Source organism: Dermacentor silvarum, chromosome 6 (assembly GCF_013339745.2).
Source record: "Dermacentor silvarum isolate Dsil-2018 chromosome 6, BIME_Dsil_1.4, whole genome shotgun sequence".
In the NCBI taxonomy this organism is placed as follows: Eukaryota; Metazoa; Arthropoda; class Arachnida; order Ixodida; family Ixodidae; genus Dermacentor; species Dermacentor silvarum.
Genome location: NC_051159.1, coordinates 87,823,884 through 87,849,251, shown reverse-complemented (window position 1 = coordinate 87,849,251; position 25,368 = coordinate 87,823,884). Strand labels below are relative to the sequence as shown.

The following is a 25,368-nucleotide window of genomic DNA, read 5'->3' as shown; positions in this document are numbered from 1 at the left end:
GTTGTTCCCACTCTCTGCGGCTACAGCTAGGCGCTCATTTTTCCGCACAACCTTTACCGACCCGGCGTGTAGCGGGCTGCCAGGCAAAAGCAATGCAGCTCCCTTGTGCGACTGAATCATTTAGAGGCGCACACCTTGGGAGCATAAACGGCGCGGGCATTATTAATCATTAACGGTCTGCGGTACAGCCCGGCGCTTTAATCGCGCTGATGGAGGCGCAGATCTCAGTAACGCAAGGAGTCGGAAAAATCCTCGCAAGGAAAGAAGAGCAAAAAAAAAAAAAAACTGTTGCTCAGTTGCCTCCTTTTCCCGTAGGGCCAAGTTCTCTTTATCCCGCCTTTCTTCTGAGCTACAGCTAGAACTTACGAAGCAGTAGTTTTGCTTGCTTGTATCGAAAGAAGCTCTTGCCGTCTATAGTTTCGCCTTCGAGTGGTGCAGCTACACGAGCGTGCGAGCGATGGAAGCAGAAATAAAACAAATGCCTGATTAAAAAGAAAAAAAAAACTCGATAGGAGTTCTGCCGCTACGTGAGAAAGGGGGCCCCGTTCGTACTCTTTGCTTGCTTTCATTCTTTGCCCTTGAAAAATACGGAAGCTACAGCCCCGTCGACCTTATTGAGTTACTCTGGGCAGGCGGACGAGCAAGTGTAACGACACGAAGTAGTGCGGCTGAATTAGGAGCACGTTCGCTTATGTTTTTTTTTGTCATTTATGTTCGTCAGATTGCCTCGGAACACAACCTGTACTACTTGCTTTTTCTTACAGATTTGCAAAGTGATTTTTTTATTCCAACGACTTTAGTTGTTTTTTTTTCCGATGCTGCAGGTAGAACTTGTCTTGAACTAGCGTTCTATTTGCAGTTGTTTTCACAAGCTGGCGAGACTTTACCTGTAAAGAAGTTCTGCCTACTTTTGAGGTGTGATTTATGTACCTTGTTAAATCCCTGAATGCCAAAGAGGCCGGCAGTGCTCACATTTTCATTCGTAAGGCTGCATTCATTTTCAGGCTAAAGAATCTTCATTAATTTCTCCGGAATTGTAGTACTCGATGGTCTACAGGAATACGTATCTCGTGCCTTCGACACCACAGCGTAACCTAACCTCACCATAACTCACCGTCAGTAGAATAAGAATGATGTAACAGTACCAATGTTTCACTCGTCCAGTATTCTGATTTTTGGGCATCTTTGTTACTTTTTATAGTGGCCCAATATTAGGAACATTATGGACACTCTTTGAAAGACGATCCATTGTGAATGAACTGAATATCGGACTTCGCACACGTTTATGCGAACTTATAATACTTTTATGTGGCTTTATTCTTCCCCGTGTTGTGCTTTTCATGTCATGACTATATAGCACACTATGGCACTGGACGTTTGCATGTCACTGATAAAGCACGCTCTATATTGCATAGCAAGCTACGTCTCAGTTAAGTGATGCTCTATTTCTGCGCTATAGTTCCTAACCGTGTGTTTTTTTTCGTTTGGTTTGTTCTGTTTTAGACATTTCTTAGTCGCTGGAGCTTACGTTTGAGGATTGTGATCACCGGCACATCGAGCGCATATTTTCACAAAGTTTTTATCATTCATTAAATAACAACACTATTACGAACTAGTGAGAGAACAGCAAGGCTTGTTCGTGTAACAATTCATTTATTTTAAAAGTACCATTGGAGTTATCGCGTTACCCTTTTTCATACATGAGGGATCCACACGTGTAAACCTAAGTGCCATAAATTCAAGTTGAGAGAGTTGCTCAATTGCGCCTCAACGATGAAAACAGCGTGTCATTAGGTGTGTGACCTTTCAACATACTTTGTACTGTTTCTCAGGCTCTTTTACTCGCTTCATTCAGCTTTTTTCATTAAGGCCACGGGTTATGTGGAGCTGAACTAAACAGATCAAGGAAATCTGGCTTGGTGTTGATTTTCCTAATCATGACATCGGAAAAAGAAATGTCTCATGACACGTTTACGCGAATTTATAATACTGTTGTGCGGCTCCATTCTTCACCGTGTTTTGCTTTTATGCCGTGATTGTATAGTTAAAGTCTGTTTTGGTAACACTCTATGGGACTGGACGTTTGCATGTCGCTGATAAAGCGCGCTCTATATTGCATTGCAGGCCACGTCTCCATTTCTTCTAGGCGCCTTTCTTATAATAATTATTCTTCACTGCACAGAAAAATAATACGATACGACACGACACAACATATGACAAGACATAACTAAACACAAAAAAGTAACAATACTTCACAACAAACTATGAGGTACCAGTAAGGGTACACCTTGTCTTTTTTTGTATGCAAAAGAAATAATCAAATAATTTAGCAATATTAGAAAGGTATAAATACTACTGGGTTGCACTTCATGACAACAGACCTGTCGTAAGACTACACATTAGGTGAATAAAAAAAAGTATAACCGTACAACCAAACTTTCGTAAAATGGGACCAATTTGTTTTATTTTATAGGGTTCCTCAAACGGCCAACTGCACTGACATTTTACATTGACTTACTTGCCTTTAAGATTTCTCAGGGCACCACGAGCTGCCACGTCCGCTACCGAATCTCTGAGGCCATGACGTAACTTCTAGCGCTACTGGCGGCGATAAAAGCGGCGTTTCTTCTTTCTTTTTTTCAGATACGGTTTCAAAACGTCTATTTATCCTTTTTCTATCTTTTTTTAGCTTTTCGTGACGCATTTCAAACGTACAATTTCGCACTGAGGCCACTATATATCTACGCTACCTGAAACTAGCCTATTAACACGCTCCAAAATTCTGTTACACTTGGACTTTAAATAAACATTCAAATTCGGCGGCGTCACAGCACGTGAAGGTGGGCACTCACAGAGGACGAGGAGGTCGACGGTTCTTTCGAGGGGCGGCTCCCCGGACGCTTCCAGCACGGGATTGCTGCCCTTGCAGGTGAAGCTTCCCTCGTGGTCGTGGCGCGTCAGCACCACTTCGAGCGTGCTCACGGTACGGAACGTGCCGTCGCCCAGGGGCTCGACGGCGGGCTGCGGCTGGTGCGGCATGCGCGTCGTCCGGTTGTACCACACCGCTTCGGCCACGGGCCGCGCCCCGGATATGACGCAGCGGACCTGCAGAGCGGTGCCCGCCTTGGCCGGCATGCTCGGGCTCTCCATCTCGATCTCCAGGGGCTTCACTGTGCGTGCCGCAAACAGAGGTGCACATTGTAAGAGGTTAACATGCACTTTATATTATGCATAAATGCTAGATTAAGAAGTGCGTCTGCATTTTGGCCTGCTGAATGCTGCAGTTTTTTTATGACAACAGACCTGCGCAAACGGCTGTAGCCTCCGTTGGCGTTCATTCTGCTGAACGCGGTCACGCGCTGTGATATTATACAGCGGTTGTGATCGTGTGTCTGTGCGCTGTCTCTCACTCTACTTTCTTGTTATCTTTCAAATCCCACTCCCCTCTTTCCCCAGTGTAGGGTAACAAACCGGATATCTCACTTCAATCGACGTCCCTGCCTTTGTGCTTACTTTCGTCTCTCTCGCTCACTCTCTTGCCCGGTGAAAATTACATTGCATGCACATCCTTTTCAGTCATGAATTAAGATGCACCGGCGAGAATGTGCGAGTAACATACTTTTATTCCTAGAGCCTGCAGGTTCTCCTGAAAAAAAAATCAAGCATGATGCAAATACGCTTTTGCATTTTCTTTCGAGTCATGATGATTACTGTTGTGATCGGCCGTTTCATCTTGAAAACGGTTGCTCACGAACATAATGAATGAGCCGTGAACGAGCCGTGAACGAGCCCGTCCGAGCCACTCTGACGACCATGACGAATTATGGCCCGCAGTTGGGCTCTGCCGGGAGGTGACCTTCTTGCGGGTGAATCGTCATCCGCCGCACTGTCGCGCCGGAGACGGGGTCAGTGTGTCCCCCTTTCTCCCCCGTTCGTGCCCAGTGAGGTGCAGGTGCATGGCATGAAGCTCTCGTCGGAGAAAAAGTGCCACGAACCTCCGGATTGGCGGGACATGGCGAAATCCGTCTCCTGACGCCGGATTGGGGGAAGACCACGGGACAAAGGGAACGAAGGTGTTAAAAAACGACGGCTCACGCTCGGTGGGCCTCTTCGACAGCTAGCTCTTGAACCAAAAACATGTATCTTCAACACTTCTTGAATTTCTCCTGTAAATATGCAATATAAACGTGTGTATTTAAACGTCTTGGGTGTCGGTTCCAGCCCCACGTCCTCTTACTCCGCCTGCGGAATGAATACCACAAATCCTCGGACCCCGAGTCGCAACATTACAGAGTTATTCAATTTCAATTTCGCGTAGTCAGTAATGTGACAATTCTTTATGATAACTTTTTGAACCATTTACCCAAATCACATGCACAATTATTGGCTACAGGCGCAGCACGAAACGAAAAATAAAACTACTACTTCATGATTGCTGACGGAACGCCGAAGTTCGAACACCCAGTCAAACATGGCTGTGCATGTAACAAAGTGACCATGTGTAGCAGTAATCTGCACTCTCAAGGGAACTGAGGTAACGTTGAGTAAGCGGAGGAACCAATTGACTGGCTGCTCGATTTTTGTGGTGTTTGCCTTGCCACTACAGAACAGAACTGGCAAAACGAATTCACGTCAACAAGTGCGGACACCATGAGTGAAGGGGATATGCAATGTAAACAGCGGGTCTTCAAACTTAAACTACCAATAATTTTATTAAGAAGTCGCAGGCCTGCGCGGTACACGCAGCACAGTCACAGCGTAAGCTGGTGGAGAGGCTCAAGAGTAGCTCCAATGTCATTCAATGCTAGCTACACGAAATCTGCTTGCACAGCCGGTTTATGCGCTTTGGCGCATGAACCTCCCTCCCTCATGGCGGACGCAATTACAGTGAGCAAACACATATTTAACAAAGACTTCCTAAACAATTTTGATTTCACGATTATGGTATACGCTAATAAATGTCAAGGTAATAGTATTTGAAGACAAGTTCACTTTGTTTGGTTCTCCTGGAGTGCTTCTGTTTCTGAATACTCATCACCAAATTGGACGCTCATTCAGCTAATTTCGCATTCAGGGGCGTGCATGTCGATACAATGTCGAGCTGTGAAGAAACGTCAACGTCAGGGAAACGGATAAAGTCATTCATGGCTTGTTTCCGCCAGTCCATAGAAAGAGCGCAGCTGATATCAGCTTTGACGAACTTACAAACGATTTGTCACAAGCACTTAGCTACGTCACAATGAGGGCTTGAAATTGTGCCGAGGTTCATGCCCCTGAATGTGAAATCAGCTTAATGCGTGTCAAATTCGATTATGAATATTTCGGTACAGAAGCGCTCTGGGAGAATCAAACAAAGCTGCGTTGTCTTCAACTACTATTGTCTTAATGTCTGAAATATAAGCATATACCAAAATCATGAGAGCTAAACAAATTTTTAATAAGTTTTCGTTAATAATGTGTTCGGTGACATGATTTCGTCTTGAAAATTTTGTCCGTCAAAGTGCGTAAACCACCCATGCAAGCCGATTCGGCGTAGCCAGCATGACGTTTTTTGTTAAAATTACTGTTGCTTTCACTTTGCATACCCTGTATAGTGTAAGTATGCCATTGTATGCGCTTTTCTTTATCGTGACATTTTATCTATCCGTTGGATACCTGTATGGTTGTGACATTTTAAGCTGTATTCCTCTATGGTTAAATTCTGTGTGTTGAGGACATATGGAAATTTCATTTTGTTGGAATGTCTCTTTCTATCTCTGTAATGCTGCGTGATACATTCTCTTGCTACTCATGTGAAAAGTAGTAGCCGGCGCCATATGTAGGTGCCAACGTCTCATCATTTATCCATGTCAATAAAGAAAACATACCACATAGTACATGGCGTGCACTCTAACCTTGCACAAATGCGTGTGCAATTGCTTCGCGTGCACGAAACGGGCGAGAGGTACCATAAATCAGAACAAATAAAAATAAAAGCTGTTCGAAAATGTCCTTTGTGAAAATCTTTCTCAGTATTCAGAACGTAATGTCCGTTTTTACCATTCCACTTTAGTAGAAATTGCGTATTATAATAATACGCTCTCTGATTAGACTTAAAACGTGGCATTAATTTGAAAGCATTCGGCGAGTTGAAACAGCCGGCCACAGTGGCACGTAATCGTCCACTCGTGTCATACTTTTCCGCTCGCTTTTCAAGCGAGCGGAAAAGTGTGACGTGTATCGCTATTAAAACGCTCGGCGCACGAGCGTTTTTTTTTTTTTTTTTTTTTTGCATTTCCCCCCATAGAAACGAGGCTGCCTCGACTAGGAATCGAGCTCAGGACCTCGTGCATAGCAGCGCAACGCCATACGCACTAAGCCATCACGGCGGGTGATATTTCTCGAAATAACGTATACCTTCTGTGAATGCATGTTAGATTAACAAATTTGTAAGAAAGGGTCAAAGTAAATTAGCTTGAGGTATCAAAAGAATGGTTATAGTCGGACTATAGCAACCACTATCAAGATCATATTTTTGTTTGTTTGCGGGATAGATACTTTTAACGCAATTCTCTTCTTTTTACCAGGTAGAACGTGTTTATTTTTTTTGTTTTTATTTGTCGATGTCACTGTTTCTAGCAAAAACTTTTTGGCGTTACCTCACGGTCCGGATGCGTTACACTCTCGTAGATAAAGCAATTTAAGCATTGAGCTGCTTACGTGAGAATGCGATGCTCAGATTTATCTGTCTTCTTTTCATTTTTGCTACGAACAGGAAGAGACGGACAAATCTCCAGCACTCGATCGATGCATAATTGTGGCTCGACGGCTTTGTAACCGGCTGGCACCGGGTTTAATCAGAGCATTCAAAATCAATCAAGCGGAAAAACGTAGGACGGATATCACAGTCTACAAAAGAGAGAAATGAAGAGAAAACGAATTTTTATTTTACACATTTCAAAAACCAAAGCTAGAAAACAAAGCCGTTTGTAGTTTTTGAGCTTAGAGTATTTCGAGAATATTGACCTCTTTATTGCACAAAACTAGGCGGGATGGCTAAGGCATTCACGTGTAGTGTGATTTTTCATTCCGCCTCTTTTTTTTGTGTGTGTGTGTGTGTGAGTATGTGTGCCCAATCTACACAAGAAGTTGCTTGAGTTAAGATGGCTAAACTGTACGAGTGATACAGGGAAGTGTAATTGTTAAGAATATGCCATTGGAGCGAAATAAAGAAACCAAGTGCACAAAGGAAGCCAGAGCGACAATCCGTGACAAAAAGCGTCACAAGATATACAGCGAAGATCAGATCGAGATCACTACTATAGACTGTTTACACTCACTGTTTACAAACATGGGCCCTGCACGGCTTCCGGTTTTGCCCTCTGACGTAGCTGCTAAGTGTAACTGGCAAAGAAGCAACCATGCGTAAAAACATAGAAGACTGATAAGGCACGTGACCGGAAGTTTCTCGGGGGCGGCGCGCTCGCTGCTGTTATCGCGAGCATGAAACCGTCTATACCACATCCTTATGGAGACTATGGTTAAGTGCATGTGGAGAAATGAGCAGGTCAATTAAAGTAGCACAAGAAAAAAAGAAAGGAATATAATAAATTCCTATATTAGATGTTATGGTCGCCGCTTGCGTATGAAACGTATTGCGTGTGTGGTGGCCAATTTCTTGTTATTTTTGAGAAGTTTGTCGGTACGCCGATATGCATAGTAAGCGAGCTCGGTAATCTATCCAGCGTCTTTTTACCTCTCGTGCGTCCGTAAAACAGGATTTTTTTTTTGTAAGTTTTGCGTCGTTTTTCCCATAGCGGGCTATAGAGCCCTGAGATCATTTGTATTTACTATTTAATTGCTGCTTGTTTGTTGCATTTACTTCTCATACTAGTACGAATTGCTCTCTCTCTGTAAAAAAATTCATATTACACATATGCCACATATCCAATAATCTCGTATAAGCAAATGGGAAAGAACGTGAAACATAAGTGCTCATATAATGTTATCGAATATTGGATATGATATTGAATGTGTGGTTTATGTTATTATGTGTGAGAAGGGGTTTATTGGCGGTCCTTCAAGGACGCTACGAGTTCCAAGAACGGCGAGGCAGCGTGGAGCACCGTCTCCAAAAACACCAGCGACCAACAGCGCGAGCAGAGCGGTCCGAGCGTTGGCGATGCCGCTGGACGGAGGCGCGTTTTCTTCTTCACATGTGTTACATGAGATCTCTTGCTACGGGCAGTAATGCCCTCCGGGTCTTGAGGGTAATATAAAAATAAATAAATGGACTACCTTGGTTCGAGCACAGCTAAACATCGGACTAAACTGCTGTCTATAGAACAAAACAACAATATCACCGCCATGTACAGCTTTAACCCATATCGATGATGACGGAACTAGCCTGCAAACTGCCTTGTTTCACAAATGTCGATCGACGTGAGAGCGCCATGCATGAATGAGCGCATATCTTATCGGCGGTTCATTTTACTACATTGCTGTTCTGTAATTAACCATTATTCCGAGGTGATAGGCACATAAAATGCAGCGCTATAAAACGAAGAAAAAGAAAACTTCCTACCTGACCTTTTCATGAGGGAGAGAAACTCATAAAAATGGATAGCTTGCAAACCTCCATCCTTCACAATAAATTAGGTTTCGGCACGGGGGGAGCTTTATCTCAGGCCTGCTACATGCGGCCGAATATCGCATTATGCAAGTCGAGGTATGAAAAGAGGACGTGTAGGACGCCAAAACCAATCGCGAAACAGCGAGCGATCAGTTCGCTCATGTCACGCGAGCTTATTCAAATGGCCATCAAAATTTTCAAGCTGCCGCTTTTACTTAGCTAAACACGATGGAATTTTAGCGCAGAAGGTCCAAATTTTTATCAAATTCTTCGTCTCCGCTACGTATACCCCGTTTGAACTTTCCAGAGAAACAAGCACACGAAGTCGACGCAGAGAAAGAAATGCTTTACTGGGAGAAACGTCGTACAAAGTGGCCTGTCACTGGCGCAGGGTCTACGAATAGCGTCATGCAAAGGACGATGCTGCTGCATTGAAAATCGGGGCTTTCACGGCGAGCTATGTGTCTTTCAAAGTTAGCACCAAAGAGCCCTTATGGGAGCATTGTGTATTAGAGGATAGCAGCAGCGTGATAACTCAAGAACTCTAAAATAAGTTTACTTTTTATAGCATCGTCGTTTTGAATAGTATACGAACAGCCAGTCGGTTTTAAGCAAGAATATCGTCTTATAAACCATTCTCAAGAAACAAAGCCGTTTAAGTGATCTGGAAGTAATGGACGCTTCGGAGGAATTACTCTTCTTGAACATAAAGTATCGCTGTTTTGTTATACGTACAAAGAGTATAGGCCAAAACTCCCTTGCTTTGCAGCATTCCTGATCATCTGTCGTCCACATTTCCTTTCAAGGCGATCTCCGTGTTTTGTAAAGCAGCGCAAGAGATGAGAACAAACAACCAGGGCACGTACTTACAAAAAAATAATAACTTTAACGCTATAAGCATTCCAACCAATTCATATGCTTGACATATTATTAGCGAAGACGGCTCGCCCAGAACAAACAGCACTTACGTGTGGAAAGCATTGTGAGTTCGGCCCCAGAAGACGATGACACAAGCGCTGGATGCGCACCAACTATGCCCGATTTCAGTCTCAATAAAGGCGCTCTCTAGTGCGATTCTTAAAAAGAATTGATCCGGAGATGCCTCGGGCAAATTAGTTGCGCAATATTTGTACAGAGCTAGCATCTGCTTATGACACCGTATTCGAAGTGTCTAGGTGTACGACTGAATTCCTGACAGTCTTTACAAAGGAACGACAGAGGCGCGTGGTGACATGAAACTGACCATTTCAAGAAGCCTCCCAGCTTCATATGATGCTCTCTGCGGACGCAAACAACCGGCAGTTCTCCAATCATTCTGGTCCTCTTTTTATTCAACCAGGAGTTTTCAACGTCGTAAGCAGTTAAAGACGCAATATTGCACAACTTACAGATAGAAAATTGGGTTCTGAAGATGGCTGAAGCACCGGGACAACAATTGTATTGCGGCAACGGCACGCACCTCACCTCACCTAACGTAACCAGAGACGACTTGTTGCAACGACCTTCTTTTTGCAATTCGAGAAATCTACCCGTCACATGGTAAGCAAAACAAGTGAGCTATATTACAACGGTGATACTTTGGCGTTAGAGGACATGTCACAGAGCCGAAAAAATAGCTCGAGAAAAAAATTATATATATATATATATAGCATGTTTGTCAAAGGCCTGGTTTCTGCTGTCCGCACTTCCCCTTGGACCCTGTTCAAGATTTGTCCTCGTAGCCAGACCACGGACTACGAACATCTTCGGACTAAGCCTCCACAACAGCACAACAGCTAGGTGCTGCAGACGTCAACATAGTAAGAACAGTACAGCTCCATACACTATGTAAGTTAGAATCAAGAATGACACATGTGCTTCTAGAGTTCTTTAGGGGTTACTGACAGGATGCTGTCGACTATTCAATTCTTGCGTTAAATGAAAGCACTAGGCCTCTATACATGCTAGAAAATATAGTGACCTGCCTCAGAGCACCGTAAATACCTTAGTATAATAGCTTTTTCTCCTGCAAGTGTCGTCTTCGTTTCCAGGAAAGTGCTCACGACACTGTATGTCGGAGCAAGACGTTGCGACGTTTCGACACTCGCTCCGGCTAGCTCGGTCGCCTCGTATGCTGCTACTCATTATGAGGATCAATGAGCAGCACAGCGTACGACCGAGCGAACCGACGCGAGCAAGGAGCGAATGTCAAAACGTCGCAGTGTCCGGTTACCACGTGACCGCATACTGTGTTCTGACGTCACGACACATTATCCTCCTGGGAAACGAAAGAAAAACTGGCTTAGAAAAGCAATAACATTAAATTCCTTACGGCGCTCTGAGGCGTGTCACTATTGGTTTTAGGGTTTACAGCGCTACGACTTTCATATAACAAGAAAAAAGTGATTAGCAGAAAACGTCATGTCAGTACCCCTTTAAGTTCGGAAAGAGTTAATAGACTGTAAATGGCTGTGTGATACCTGAGCTTTTTTGTCTGTTAAGAGTGGATGTTCCTGGCATTTTTGTCACGTGATCTTTTGCCCATTTTTCACCTGGAGAAGGATGTCCAAACTACTCCAGCTTCCATAAACTCTATCACCACTCATGCTCGCTCTCTTGTTAGTGCTGCGAGAGAATGCATTTACACCGCTCCTTTCTCTTTTGATGATGTGTAAGAAATTAATTATATCAACTCTGTTAATGCATCTTTCTAACGCTGGCGCTATGTTTTATTGTACATTTTCCGCTGTTGCTGTGTTCTAGCAGTCAAGTTGGACACCCTACATCCAAAAATTCCGCTTATCACAAGATGTAAGGCTTCAGGTTAAAAATATGTGATGCACATTCAGAAACTATAATTTTTATGGTGTGAGTAGTGATGGCGCTACGTTTTTGACTTGCAGATACCAAGAAAACGACATATTTTATGTTTGTATGGCTTTACTTTCCTTCTCAAGATGAGTGCTTCACTGTAACGAACCCAGGCATTGCTCAGTACACCACCTCGTGATCATTTCTAATGACTGCTGCTTTCTGCAGACAGCCCCGTGTTGTGTTTGCTTGCTTTGTTTTCTCGCCAGTCAATTATCATCTTGACGTAATAAATGCCATGCTCTGTACCGACCTCCTCAGTCAGCGCAAGTGGTGTCACCATCGGTAACATGATGTCCAAAGGCAAGCGTCCTCTGATTTCTCGAAAGACACTTCCAGATGTTGCGCGATAACGATGTGTGCGAAGCATTGCGAAAAATTTTCAGCAGAGCCCATCTCCCGGTGAATGTCGATGGTAATGCGATTAGCATTGAAGCAATATAGTGACATCGTATTGACAATGTCGAAACACGTACTCTAGTCATAAGGTAACTCTTCTTTATTTACCTTCCTCTACGACACGACTCTATATTTAGAGTTTCCCCTAATCCCAGCGAATTATAATAACCTTTGTAGTTTGTGGCTGAGAGTAGTAGAGGGCTTCATTGCAAACACCACGACACACACCTAGAATGGATGTCGCAGAAACCTTCCCCCCGGGGATAGCAGCCGCCTTCTAAAGAAGGCGCTAGCTCTCGTTCAAATGTCTAGGCTTCCTGTGGCGATATTTTGGCGATGTCAATGATTAGTTTTTTTGCCACACAATGTGCGCAAGCGTCTTCTCACAAGAGCACTTTGAATGCATATGACACACACACACTTATTTGTGCGTCTTGGGTGACGAAGCCCTGTTTCGACATTTGTGTGCCGGTGCATCTATAAATGTAATCCGGGTATTCTATACATATCTGCCCCTTTCTTTTCTTTTCATCTTTCTTCATATACACGTGTCGATCATCTCAAAAAACTAGTTGGCGCATGCACAATGGAAGTATAAGTGCGATTGTGGCCTAATGATTACAGCATGCTTTGCTGATGGACTGAAGTCATATCTCACCGTAGAGTGCGTATTTCAATTTCTTTTTTATGACCTATTCGGCAAGACAGAAGCAGCACCCAGCAACCACGGTCAGAAGGTTCCCAAAGAAGGGTTCACTTCAAAAACGGTTGAAATGGTCGCGAAAGTAGGCAAAGCGCATACCATGCAGATCGAGCTCGACCCAGCTGCGGATAGGCTGCTCGAGGGCCTCGTTGGTGGCGGTGCACTCGAAGCGTGAGCCGAGGTCCTGGCGGCTGAGTGGCGTGGCGAACGTGGCCGCCACGTCTCCCGCACCGCGCTCTCCACGGCTCTCGTCCAAGGTGGCGGACAGCTGCATGTCGCCCTTGTACCACGCCACCTTGGGTATGGGCTTGCCGCCGAACGTCTTGCACGTGAGGCTCATCACGTCGCCCTCCTGTAGCGGCCCCACCGTGGCGCCGCTCTCGAGCGCCTGCCCTTGCATCTCGATCACCGGCACGCTGGGTTTGGCTGCGAAGTCAAACGGCGGGCACTTGTTGGCAAACATTCCTATCGATTCAAAAACAAGAATGAGAATTCGCAACGCGATGTAGTCGCGAAGTGATCAGCAGTGGTCGAACAAGAGATGTCTTAGGTTGAAGCCAACGTTTCGAAGAGGGTAAGCGTCCTCGTCAGGGCTCCGACAAACACAAGTTTCGCTCGTCGATTCGTCTTTAAGGATGTCGCAAGAGAATGGATTTGCTTGTAAGCCCTTCGCTTACAACGAGGAGAAGCAAATGCTTCATTGCGTCGCAAAAACCACGCTGCACATTAGTGAATTCTATGAAGCAGCTTCATTTTTCGGTAGATTCATATGCCCTCAAGAAACGACCAAATTATTGTTGTCCGTGGTCCCCTTGTAGCTCAGAAAGCGCTAGTGGCTGCTCTAGACTGACAGCTCGTGAGCCTCAGCTTAACTGGTTCTCCAAGTGTTTTTTATTGACAGCTATAAGGCCCTCGGAGCCATTACGCCGAGTACACAGCCTCAGTGAACAGCAGCGACTTTTTCTGAGGATGAGGCGAGCTTAGGCGCATACTAATATTTCATATGTTTCTTGCCTTGCATTTAAGTTACATTAAGTTGCATTTAAGTTAACGCTGTGTTTAGCACAGCGTTATCGTGTACAGGCTACCGTGACTCAGGAGCATGATGCGCACAGGTCATCCAATGGTTAATACGCTTGCGCAGGCACTCGACAACGTGGCAACGGTAACGGCACAAGCTACTGTTGTAGTAGTACGTGAGTTTGCATACGTTACTACGCAAGACAAAGAGATGGTGTTCACTTTCGTTTATCAGAGTACGATATGCTATAAATATTGCTGTCATAACCTCCTCCTAAGTCATTCGGTTATATGTGGCCTTAGAATCACGTTCTGTTTTAACATTGCCATTTCTACTTAACCCTTCACTACACTCCCTCCAAGTTTCTGGCACGGCAACTGTATAGTGCATAACATCGTGGCTTTTTTTTTAAGAACGCAAAAGAGTGCGAGCTTGCACACGAACAGTGTTTTCATCGTACCTGCGGTGTGTGGGGGCTGCATATTCGAGGCAGCGGCATATACAAGGTAAAACTGGTCTCCGCGGAACTATATAGCGCGACACCGGAAAGCGCAGAGCCGTCGCCCGAGAAATGCAAAAGCTGCACGGCGCGTGGCGAAAATACGCCCGTTCAAGAAGCACTTTAGGCACGCCGCGCGCAGCGTTGAAACCAAACTCGCTCGCCCGCGCGCAGGCGTTTCAATGTACGCGTGATTTCTGGCCGCATTGTCGCCTCGCTTGGCCAAATACACGTGCGACACACCTTTCTGGTTTCCGCCGTAAGCCTAATGGCCGCAACCACCCCCGCATTCTTTTCATTATTCTCTCTGATATACGACCACTCGGTGCTCGCGACAAGCGGCGGGAAATGTGCGCGAAACCAGCTTACTTTGAAAAGAAGCATCAAGTGAAGCGAGGGACAGCAGACCACAGAACACATCTATAAAAAGGGATGCCAGCTCTGGATACAGTCCATTTGTCTTCGAGGCAGCGGTTTTGGAGAGCGCTTGCCGTGCGAGGCTGAGCCGCATGGGAGGCTTTAACGGCAATGCTTTCGCGGAGACGGCTCAAGGAGAATGCGCCTTGGCATCGCAAAATTTATAAACTTTGTCTTTGGGGCATGCCGGCGTAGGGCTTCCGCATTCTCGCTTTTATGTCCCGCTTTGTGCGTTGTCTCCCGGCGCTCTGCTGAGTCGCTCCAGCCAAACTCTCGTTCAATGTCATCTCGGCACTCAGATTAAGATCGGATCTTTCTGTAAGCTGCTGCTTGAAGGTCGTGACGATTACGTAATATGCTTATTTATCAAGTAAATTTCCCATGACCCCGTCTAAGTGGTCCCTCTTTTTCATAGCCACTGATTTTTCCTAATCTCCCTGTACATTAAATAATGTGTAGGAGACGTCAGGTATCGTTTTCGAGTCCATATTTTGGCATTATAGAGTTCACCTAAGTGAAGCAATGGAACAATAGTACGTCGTGTCTAGCTTTACACATGCTCCTGTTTTCAAATGATCGACATAGGGCTGCCGAAAGCGCATCATTTTGAAAACGTCCCTGTTTGTCTAACAGTCGTACCGACGTACCTAAATCTTGCCCATATATGTAGTCCTATATTTGTGAATTCTATATTCGGTTCTTATGTATATAAGAAATAATTATTGTCACTGCTAATGAATGCAACATGCAAGCTTTTTCTTGTTTTTTTTTTTCAGTCTGGATTTCCTTATCGCAAATCACTTGCTGCGAGGTGAACAAGCACCGTTAGTGAAGGTTTTGGTAACTATAACAAAGCATGCTGAAACGATGATATTAATGCTCTTCACTTTGCATTGCCACGGGCAAGAAACAGGGCTAAATCTATTCCGGAAACTCAACCGGAAGCTCACACGAGAAGAAAAAAGAAACCTCTTGCAGGGAAACTGAAAAACTTCGAAGGACCTCAACTTCCTTCCTTCGAAGATCAATAGGTCCCTAAATGACAACGAAGCACTTTACAGTATAGTTTCTAGATGTGAAAGGAAATAGTTACTCTTCAGCTCAAATATATATATATATATATATATATATATATATATATATATATAGCAGAAGCAAGGCACAAGAAAAGAAGAAACTTAACGACAGGGCAGGATCAATTAGCTTCGCAGAAATTTTTCACCGGGTTACTTTCTCCGTTTTTCTCGGTCTTTGGACTCGTTCCCTGTTGGCAGTATGCGTGCCCAGCGCCGTTCTGCGGGTCAGCGAATTCGCGAGTGCCTGCTTTTACATTATCTGCGGTCCGGGTTTAGCGTGGCCTTAATGAGCTGAGAGAAGGCCACAAATGAAATCGGGATATGAAGATAAAACGAGCGTGCGCTCCCCCCCCCCCCCCCCCCCCCCCCGAGAACAATCGTAGAATGCGGGCAGTCGATTGGCACCGAGTGTGCCCCAGAATGGACCCGGAGAATGATATCGGTCTTCGTTTAGTATTCTAGCTACCCATTGCGTTCTTTCCGATAAAAAAAAAAAGACTAAGGAAGGAGGAAGCAGGAGAGGGGAGGCGATTCGGCAGAACTTCTTCTGACCGGTTATCGGAATGAACAATGCACGTATAGTGCGCCCTCCGCCGCGGCCGCCGGAAACAATCTGATTGAGGCCCCTTCCTGACCGGTAGTGCCGAATAGCCGGAATTGTCCTTCCGCCTCGCGTATTACTGGAGCACTAATGATGAAACAAGAGCCCTTTTCTTTTTTTCTACGCGTCTTTCAGTTCTGCGCGTCTGGCTCTTGCGTCAGAACTTCTTCATTTGCGACATAGTTTCGTCTCCCCCCGCGTTTAGAAGGTATCCTGTGTTTCCGTGTCTAGAGAAGGCTCAGAGAACGGCAGGAGTCTGTTGAAGGAAAGGAGAATGGACTTGAACTCACTGCGTTTATCTTACTGGTCTTATGTGGCACTGAGCGAAAGATGTGAAAGTCCTGTATTTAAAAGTAATATTCTGAGAATACAGTATTGTTAAACCTTGAGTAGCTTCAAGCAGTTCTCTTCTTCCAGGAACCTGTAACGAGCATTAGTTTCTGAGATTTTTTGTTGGGAGCAGTGGCGACCTCGTAACGCGTTATTTCTGGTTTTATTCTTTGCACGACCAATTCGCTCACAATCACAGATTAGTGCCGCAGACGTGCGACGTCTGCGGCAGCGAAGACAACATCGAGCATTTATTTATCGGACATTTATCTATTTCAGTCTGAAAGACAAAGATTATCGAACGCATTGCGACGACTGGACGATCGGCCGTTGTCCGTGCAGGTGCTCCTTGAAGACGGCCCTTATCGCTCGTCGGCCCACAAAGCTGTGAAGGCACTGTTGTCTTTCTTGAGGGCGACTGGCTTATGCGAACGCCTTTGAAATGCTCAGGCCCTCCGCGTGCGTGCGCGTAGCTCACCGTGTTCTCCCCCCCCCCCCCCCCTCCGCTCTCTATCTCATCTTTCTATTCCCTCTTTCCCATCCCCCAGAATAGGATAGCCAACCAGATGCATTTCTGGTTAACATCCCTGCCTTCTCTCTTTCTCTCCTCCTCCTCCCGCCAGCTATTGTGTGAAAAATACACTATTTTTCTTCGACTAGGCCCATTGTCTCCTGAGCTATGTTGTAATAACAATGATACGCGAAAATAACAGCACCACAAGATGTTTTTTTTTTAGCTTTCAAGGCTTGTCATGATGCCGCCTATTGTCACACGACCATGTTTCATGCAACAAAGTAATTATAATTTTTGGCATTGTTGCTTAAGCCTGTACCACCCACTACTATGCATGTGCAAAGATCAGCTCATTCCTGGAGTATCAAAGTTCGAGCTAGATAGCTGTACAGTAAATTAGCAGTGTCAACACAATACAACGACCTGAAATCCTAACCAATTCGGTAAAAAGCTACAAAAAAGACGCGCAGTCTTGTGCCCCACGTTTTGCGCGCAGAGCCAATCACTGAAGTTACGACAGGTGACATCCCCATCAAACCGCAGCCCCAAAACTCTGCGCTGAACGAGTTTCACCTGCGCAGATCAACATTAAACGAGGTAATCTTTACTCTCAGAACGATGGCATTGATGTAATCGCCATGTTCACGGGCTCACCCAGGGTGATGAGGTTGGCGTAGGACAGGGAGGGGCACTTTCCCCTGACGTAGGTGACGTCGCATTTGTACTGGCCCTCGTCGGCCAATCGCAGCGGGAAGATCTCGAGCTGCGCGGTCGAGTTGCGCAGGAAGAAATCGGCCCGGTCCGGGTTGGCCAGCTCCTGGAGCGGCTTCTCCACGTCATTGCTGTACAGGTAGATGCGCTTCCACACGTCGGACACGTTCTTGGTCCACGTGATGAAGTACACGTTTCCGCAGCGTTTCACGTCCACGTCACAGGGCAGCCGCACCGACTCGCCCACTAGGCCTGTCACAGTCGTCTCTTGGCCTGCAAAGAAACGGTACGCCAACACTGTAAGCACAGTTCAAGTACTCATGTCCGCAACGAACAGAGGGGCTCCCGTCGAGGAAGTACGAATACATGCCTGCTGCGCGTGCTACAAGAAGCAAAGTTCAACATTTTCATTGCGTGACGATGTCCCTGAAGAAAGAAGCACTGAATTTCTATCAGCTGATGTATTCAGCTTTAATGAATCGTTGTCGTAGACGTAACAATGCAAGTGCTTTCTTTGGCCTCTGGATCTGTGAGCCCATAAACGCCAAACAATTGCGGATGTAGCCAGATCATTGGAATATTGTGTAGGCCCAGTCCAGCTTAAATGCTTTGCGAATCCTGAGTTCTAACCACCGCATAATATTTGAGCCATCAGAAATGTGGTTCATCAAAACCAGACTGCACAAAAACCGCTGCCACTAGTTGCCCAATGGCATAACTCTTGCCGTCTAATACCTCAGTGCTTCCAGTGCAGAACGCCTTCATACACTACGTGGATCAGCTGGCTAAATAGTCGAGGATTATTTCTTTCATTCATAAGGTCATGCCTTATTAAAGGCCCGGTGTGTTTCGACATGATGATAAGAAAATGCTAATAACGCTTCGTACTAAACGTCATAAAATGAAATGGTTATTCGCACTAGTTTTACAAAGCCGGCCGTTAGTGAGAACTAGCTGCCACGGCAAGCGAGATCCTGTCTCTACGACTAAAAGGATCTGTAACTTGAGTTATAGTTGCGCGCAGAAATAATTTTTTGTGTAATAGCTCACTATAGAAGCTGCTCTTACTACGTATTGCGCATGTGCATGTACGCGTATATGTCAGCCTTGTGTTTGGAGAACGTGCGTGGCAGATAAATACGATCATGTATTACGTGTAATCGTGCAGACCCTCGGCAAAGCTTTTGTTAGGGACAACATACGTGTGCGTGCGCTTGAACTCAAGGGTACATCGCCATGGTTTCTCTTCCTCTATATCTGTGTACTATAGTTACTTTTATTACTGTCGTTCTTTTTTTTTTGCGATGGCGATCTCCCACATCCTTTTTTATTAAATTACCTTTTACATAAACATTAAGGCATTATTGGGCTGGAAGACCAAAGTACATACACCGCTAACCATCTGAATTAGTCCCATTTATTGCCGGCAAAATAGAGAGCGCTATAATGGTAATGGGAAAAACAAAAGTTGGGGAATGTTGGTGATATAATACATTGCAGGAGGCTTTCGACAAGTCTTCGTTGATAACTGCATCCGTTCAAGCATGCCTTCTTGTGTCTGTTTCTCGCTTTTGTGTGCGCCTGGCACAATTGAAAGCATCAAAACATTTGGAGTGCTATGTAATGTGCCTTCTAGGGTATCTATAGACACAGCAAACTGTTAAGAGAGAAGAAAAGTTGGCTTGTACACGCCTACGTCACATATTTTTATTTTCCGTTGCATAAGCGTCAGGAGTAGAAAAACATCGTCATATAGGCAAGGAAACGACGGTACCACTTCAACGAAGGGTACCACATGAAAAATCTACGCATTGTGGCAAAGATTTTCCAGAGTCAACTACAGCGGACTTCATGTTCAGAAAAGCATCGTCGTCAAAAAAAGAAAAAAAAAACATTGCTTGCTAGAGGGGAACAAAAGTGCAAATACTACGGCTATGAAAGCATATATTCTGAATTTGTGCTGTGTCCTAAACATGCCACAATCAATGCTTCCACATTTAGAGGTCACAAAAGCATACCACGCAAGAAATACGCGAAATAATTTCCGAAAAAAAAAATACGCAAGCCCCCTATTGAGAAGGCTTCTCGAAAGAGAATAAGGAGCGAAACAGCAACGATTCCTTTAAAATGAGTTCAGAAAAACGAGGTCACTGAGAGGACTTCGATGAAATAGTCATAGCGCTGGAAACAATATGAAAGCTACGAGTATCGTTTTCTTCTTTTTTTCCTCTTTCTCTTCGACTACGACTCGCAACAAATAAGGAAGAGACACCTATGATGGATCTCACGAACGAGTGTTCAACGATTCCCAGGACAGCTGTCGAAGAGCGTCTGACAAAGCAAGTACTATAAGGATAAAATAGGAGGGAATTGAGGGTAGAGGGGAACGAGCGCAGCAAAAGGAGGGTCCGACAGAAAGCACTGCAATTGGCGTTCCTGTTTGTCCGCTTTCTTTCTTTTTTTAGTAGCTTTTCAATTGGAGAATTGAAACGTGGCCCGACAGAAGAATCAGAGAGAGAGAGGTTGCAGCGGAGCCGTTCGATACACTGTCTTCTGTCTTCTTCCTCTTCTTTTTCGTCGTTCTCTTCGGTTTTACAGTTCTGCTTTTACTCTTCCATCTTTCCCACTTTGCCACGGTATGCTGTTGCCGCGTGTCTTATTGCTCGGCCCCGTAACTGCGAAAAGTCGTTTCTTGGGGCCGCGAATTTGTCTTTGGATGATGAATGGACCGTGTCCGGTGCCTGATCACAACCTTCGAACCGCCGGGTGCGACTCGCACTCGCAACTAGCGACGCAGAAGATTAACGTCTTAAACTCACGCCCCTTCGATGCTTGTCGTCGTCTTTCGCCCAATTCCGCAAATTCTTTCTCTATTTTTACATTTCTTCTTTGTTTTTGCTGGCTGCGTCTCACTATTTCTTGATTCATTGCTTTCTTCTTGGTTTTTTTATCTCTCTCTCTCTTCTCACGCGATCTTTGCTGTGTAAGGGAGGAGAAACAAACAAGCACTTCGCTAAGAAGACGCCACGTGAGCTTGGAAATAAAGCCACGATATCGGTTTTCTTTTTTTATTGCTTTCTTTCAGCACCTCAGGAACGATCAATGCTTCAGGCTCACGTCTAATCCGGCGTCATCGCGTAGCCAATACTCACGCAGTCTTTCAATGTGAACTGACAGTGGATAGAAGTCAACCTGCTAAAATAAACCGTCGAGCAAAGCCTTATTAAGAACCAAGAGCGCATTTGCGGATACCAAGCGCATATGTAATAGGGCATTTCAGTAAATATGTCAGATGTCTGCACATTATTGTAAAAAATGCGCATCTTAGCACCTCCGTTTTTTTTGTACTTAAATATACTGATTCCCCATTAGTCTGTGAACCAAATAAATTTGATAAAATTTTTAATGAAAACGCTCAGGGATAGCACACACAAACAGCAACGTAAATTTACTCCGTCCAAACTGCTTGCGTGTGATAACGAAAATGTCAGTCAGTAAAATTTCAGTTCTTCGAATAGCTTGCGCAATAATCCCTTCTAGTAAATTCAGTCGCATTCTCTAGACTGACCCTGATGAAACCAGTCCTGTGCCTTTCGAGACAGTTTTCATATATTGGCGGACGACGAAGCGGAAACGCTCAGTGTATCTGCACTACCATAATCATTGACCCCTATCCTCCTTTTTGGTTCCATGCGCTAAAAATAGCGCTGTTACTACCATACGACATCTGCACGCATGCTTAGCATACCATTACCATTCATAAGTGACTGGATTTCTTGGTATACTGGCCCTGCATGGCAGTTTCCTGAGTGTATTCCTGATCATCTACGATCCGTAGGAACAATCATTACGCGTCCGTATGAGTGCGCCTACAGAAATTACGCCGTAACCATCAAGCTAATGTTGTCGGCTATGTAGAAAGTTGATTACGAACGGCGGCACTCGTTCTGTCTGAGAGTTTCCACACTGAGCTATATCGCCCTGCGGCAGTAGAGTTCACTGCGTTTGATAAGATCTTTCCTTTGGCCTTAATCCATCAGCGTTCTTTCCTGGCTATAGCCGGTCGCCATGAGCATTCCAGTAACTGCCGACACATGCCTTGATCAGAGTACTATTCCTTCACAGTGTTCTCAACGCACCCAGTAGCAGCTGTTTGATGTAATTTGCACTCCCGAAATTGCACATTTCTGTGCTTACATCGCGCACATCCCCACCATTTAAATGTGCTGTTTCACTGCATGCAGGTTCTGGTCTGTAATAATGAATACTTTCATGAAAGCTCCCAGCGAAAACCTAACGTTATGGTTGGAAACAAATGCGCTCTAAATTCGTGTTACGATACAATACTAATTAAAATACATTAATTTCGTCGCTAGGCACTAAAATATAGAACAGTTGCATTATTCCGAAATGTTTTCATGGCATAATTGTTGAGAATGAATGCACTGGTGATTAGAAAGACCAGGTGGGAGTGCTACCATACGCGAGTGCATAACTATAGAGCGCTGAAATGGCCTCTTGGTCATTGCTAGTAACAAAGGCGCGTGTTATCCTTCGATATATGAATATATAGGCTTAACGACCACTTAAAAACATGCTGAAATTTTGGTAAATATAAGAAAAAGTACCAACTGCTGGAAAGCGACGGTTTCGAAAGTTGAACGTGTGTCGGTGCTCTCAGTCTCTCTGTTTCTCCCTTTCTCCACATCTTTTTTTTTTTGCGTTTTAATAAGTGATATTTAGGAGACGTTGACACTTTTAGGTAGCGCAGACGAATCCTTTTCACAAAAAGGAAACATACGTTATCATCTTTTCTTTATACCTCAGATTTTCCCATTCCCTTGTGTAGAGTAGCAAACCAGATTTCCTGTTCTAGCTTGCCTCCCTACCTCTCTCCTTTCTTTCGTATTTCTCTCGCCTGAAAGCTATTTCTGCACCTTTAGGAAGGAATGCTTTCCTGAAGGGGTTTCTTTATTCTATACAGAACTAACACACGAGGTACCCATATAACAAAAATGCTAGCTGCCCATTCCCCCACTGGACGTTATTTCCACAATTCTGCTGTTTTAATCAAATCGGCGTTCCAGGAAAATACCAGCCAAAGCACGGAAGAAACAATGGCCTGCCAAAGAGCCTTGCGGATTTAAGACATCGCATCAACGCCAGCAGGTGCGGAGACATTTGGCGTGCCTCCAAAGTATCAAGAAAGAAGCATGCCCTGACGCGACGCGCTAGGACGAAAAATGAGACCATAAAAGGTCGGCGAATGGGCTGCACGCCGCAGATTGCGTTTATGTGTGATGCTTTCGTGTGAGGCAGCAAATAGTCGGGAAAGGTGTAAACAAGGAAATGGAAGCGAGAAAGAACTTTGTGGTTTCAGGCAGCAGCCTCGCCCTGTATACTTGCCACTCGGGCAGAGCACTTTCCATTCCATTTCACTCGCTTGCAATCTTTGCTTTAGTACGATCTGCTTAGGTTTTATTCGCGATAGTACTGACTGTAGTAACGTCGAATGGGTAGCAAGGAGGCATGGCTGATTGTGACCAACATATACACAGGCCCTGGATACGCAAAGTGCAATAGTTTCGCAGCTGATTCAGTTTATTTCTTTCTTCCTTTAAATCTGACGGCACGCACCACTGCGAAGTCAGTGAGTGTCGCTGTTTGCTGAAAATGTTACGAGTATCAGTTATAACGATATCTTTTTTTTTATTAGGGGACCCTGGAAAATGACTGTCGATGTGTAAACATGAATAACGTGAATCAGTTTATTTTCTTCCTTAAAGCTGCCTTCGGTTTAAGTAGTGAGGTTAAATGTGCTGCAGGTGTAGGTGTTAAAGTGAAAGTGTTCAGTTGTAAGCAGTGCCATTGTGTACAGTTCATAAAACCCGCCGTGGTTGCTCAGTGGCTATGGTGTTGGGCTGCTGAGCACGAGGTCGCGGGATCAAATCCCGGCCACGGCGGCCGCATTTCGATGGGGGCGAAATGCTAAAACACCCGTGTACTTAGATTTAGGTGCACGTTAAAGAACCCCAGGTGGTCCAAATTTCCGGAGTCCCCCACTACGGCGTTCCTCATTATCAGATCGTGGTTTTGGCACGTAAAACCCCATAATTTATTTTTATTTTACAGTTCATAACTCGACCTGTTAGTAAACAAAATTCCCTAAAGAGCTTCATTACAATAACTGGGGTTTGGTCTTTGTAGAAAGGCTGCAACAGACGATGTACGAGCAAGGAAATAGACGCAAAAGATTGTCTTCGCACGCGCGTGGCGTGTGCGTGTGTGTGTGTGTGTGTACGTCTTCTTCCCAATGTTATGTCAGTTTGAAGTCACAAACTGCAGTTACTTAGATCACTTAAATCAAATCACAAACAGAAATGTTCTCTTTCATAAATAGCAGTGCCGGGTGCTACATCTTACGACACAACTGTCACATAGTTCGGTTCTCTATAGAGATAGACTGTTCGTCAAAATTCCCGCGCTACTGGCCGCTCGAGGCACTTTGCATGTATTCGCAGGAAAAAACACTTTCCGCTCGGAAAAAACACTTTTGTGTAGCACGTATTGAGCAACAGAAAGCTGTATCAGGAGTTTTTCATGTTGCTCTACAATGTTCCCATGGACACTTTTCATGTAATTAAAATAATTGAGAAGGTGAATAATTAATTGAGGCTAATCATCTAATTAGAAGGAATGCAAAAATAATTTGAGTATCTCCAAGCGATGGCAAACAACATTACCTTGGTTCTGTACAGCTACGTAGCATTTACATATTTTTAAAGTTTGGCCCAAGTTAAGTGAAACACCCGGTATAACTACTCGCGTAGCTTTATCTTTCAACCCACAACGCAAGCCCGATATGCATGCACCTCAAGCCACCAAGGGAACATTCATGTGTGCCTACTCTGTGTACCTACTCTTCATAACAAACCCTGATGTATTGTCCAGTCATTTTATTCGGTTTGTTCGTTCCGGGCGAGACCGCTTGGTGTTAATAAACGAAGAGAATGTCAAATCTTCAAATAAACAAAATCATATTTTGCCACACCTCTCATCTCTCCTCCATCCCACAAAAAAAGAAATCCTTACTGTAGGATAATAACATACACAAGGGCTTCATTTGTGTGTTTGTGTGGCTTTAACGAACAATAAAGAGATGACTAATGACCTCAAATTTCGCGTGAGGCAAGATGACTATCACACTAATATATTTTTTTCGCGCCGTCTGAGGAATCACGTAAATTATTCCAACTAAAGCAAAGTAGCAGTGCCACCTAACGGCTTTGTAGTGAACAAGGCGTACGACTGCGCGTCGTGCTTCTATCTACATGAGTTTGCTTTTTTTCTGTATTCTTCAGTGGCTATTTCCGGTTTCATAAATCTTTATTTTACGTAAACACTTTGTTCCGTCAGCATTCCATCGTAGAGTGCTGCATTCCTCTATCTGCTTCGAGTAGAAAAAAGCAGACGGAATCCTACATATACAGAAACGCAATATTTTTTGTTTTGTTTTTACTGCACTATGAATCGTAACTAATCGCTATGGTGCATATATAAGACACCGAAGCTCCTTTTCTTTCTTTCTCTGTGTCTTTTTTCTTTTTTTGCTTCTGCCGCTATTGTCTCAACAAGC

At 44.6% G+C, this 25,368-nt stretch overlaps 1 protein-coding gene across 1 annotated transcript in view; it reads right to left on the bottom strand.

The window, feature by feature from the left end:
• The window catches only part of LOC119455705 (hemicentin-1-like), a 242,471-nt gene that overhangs the window by 34,429 nt on the left and 182,674 nt on the right, over nucleotides 1-25,368 (bottom strand). Inside the window, 3 exon segments of the mRNA XM_037717130.2 lie at nucleotides 2,853-3,170; nucleotides 12,663-12,989; nucleotides 17,676-18,005. Coding sequence (XP_037573058.1) covers nucleotides 2,853-3,170; nucleotides 12,663-12,989; nucleotides 17,676-18,005 — 975 coding nt within the window.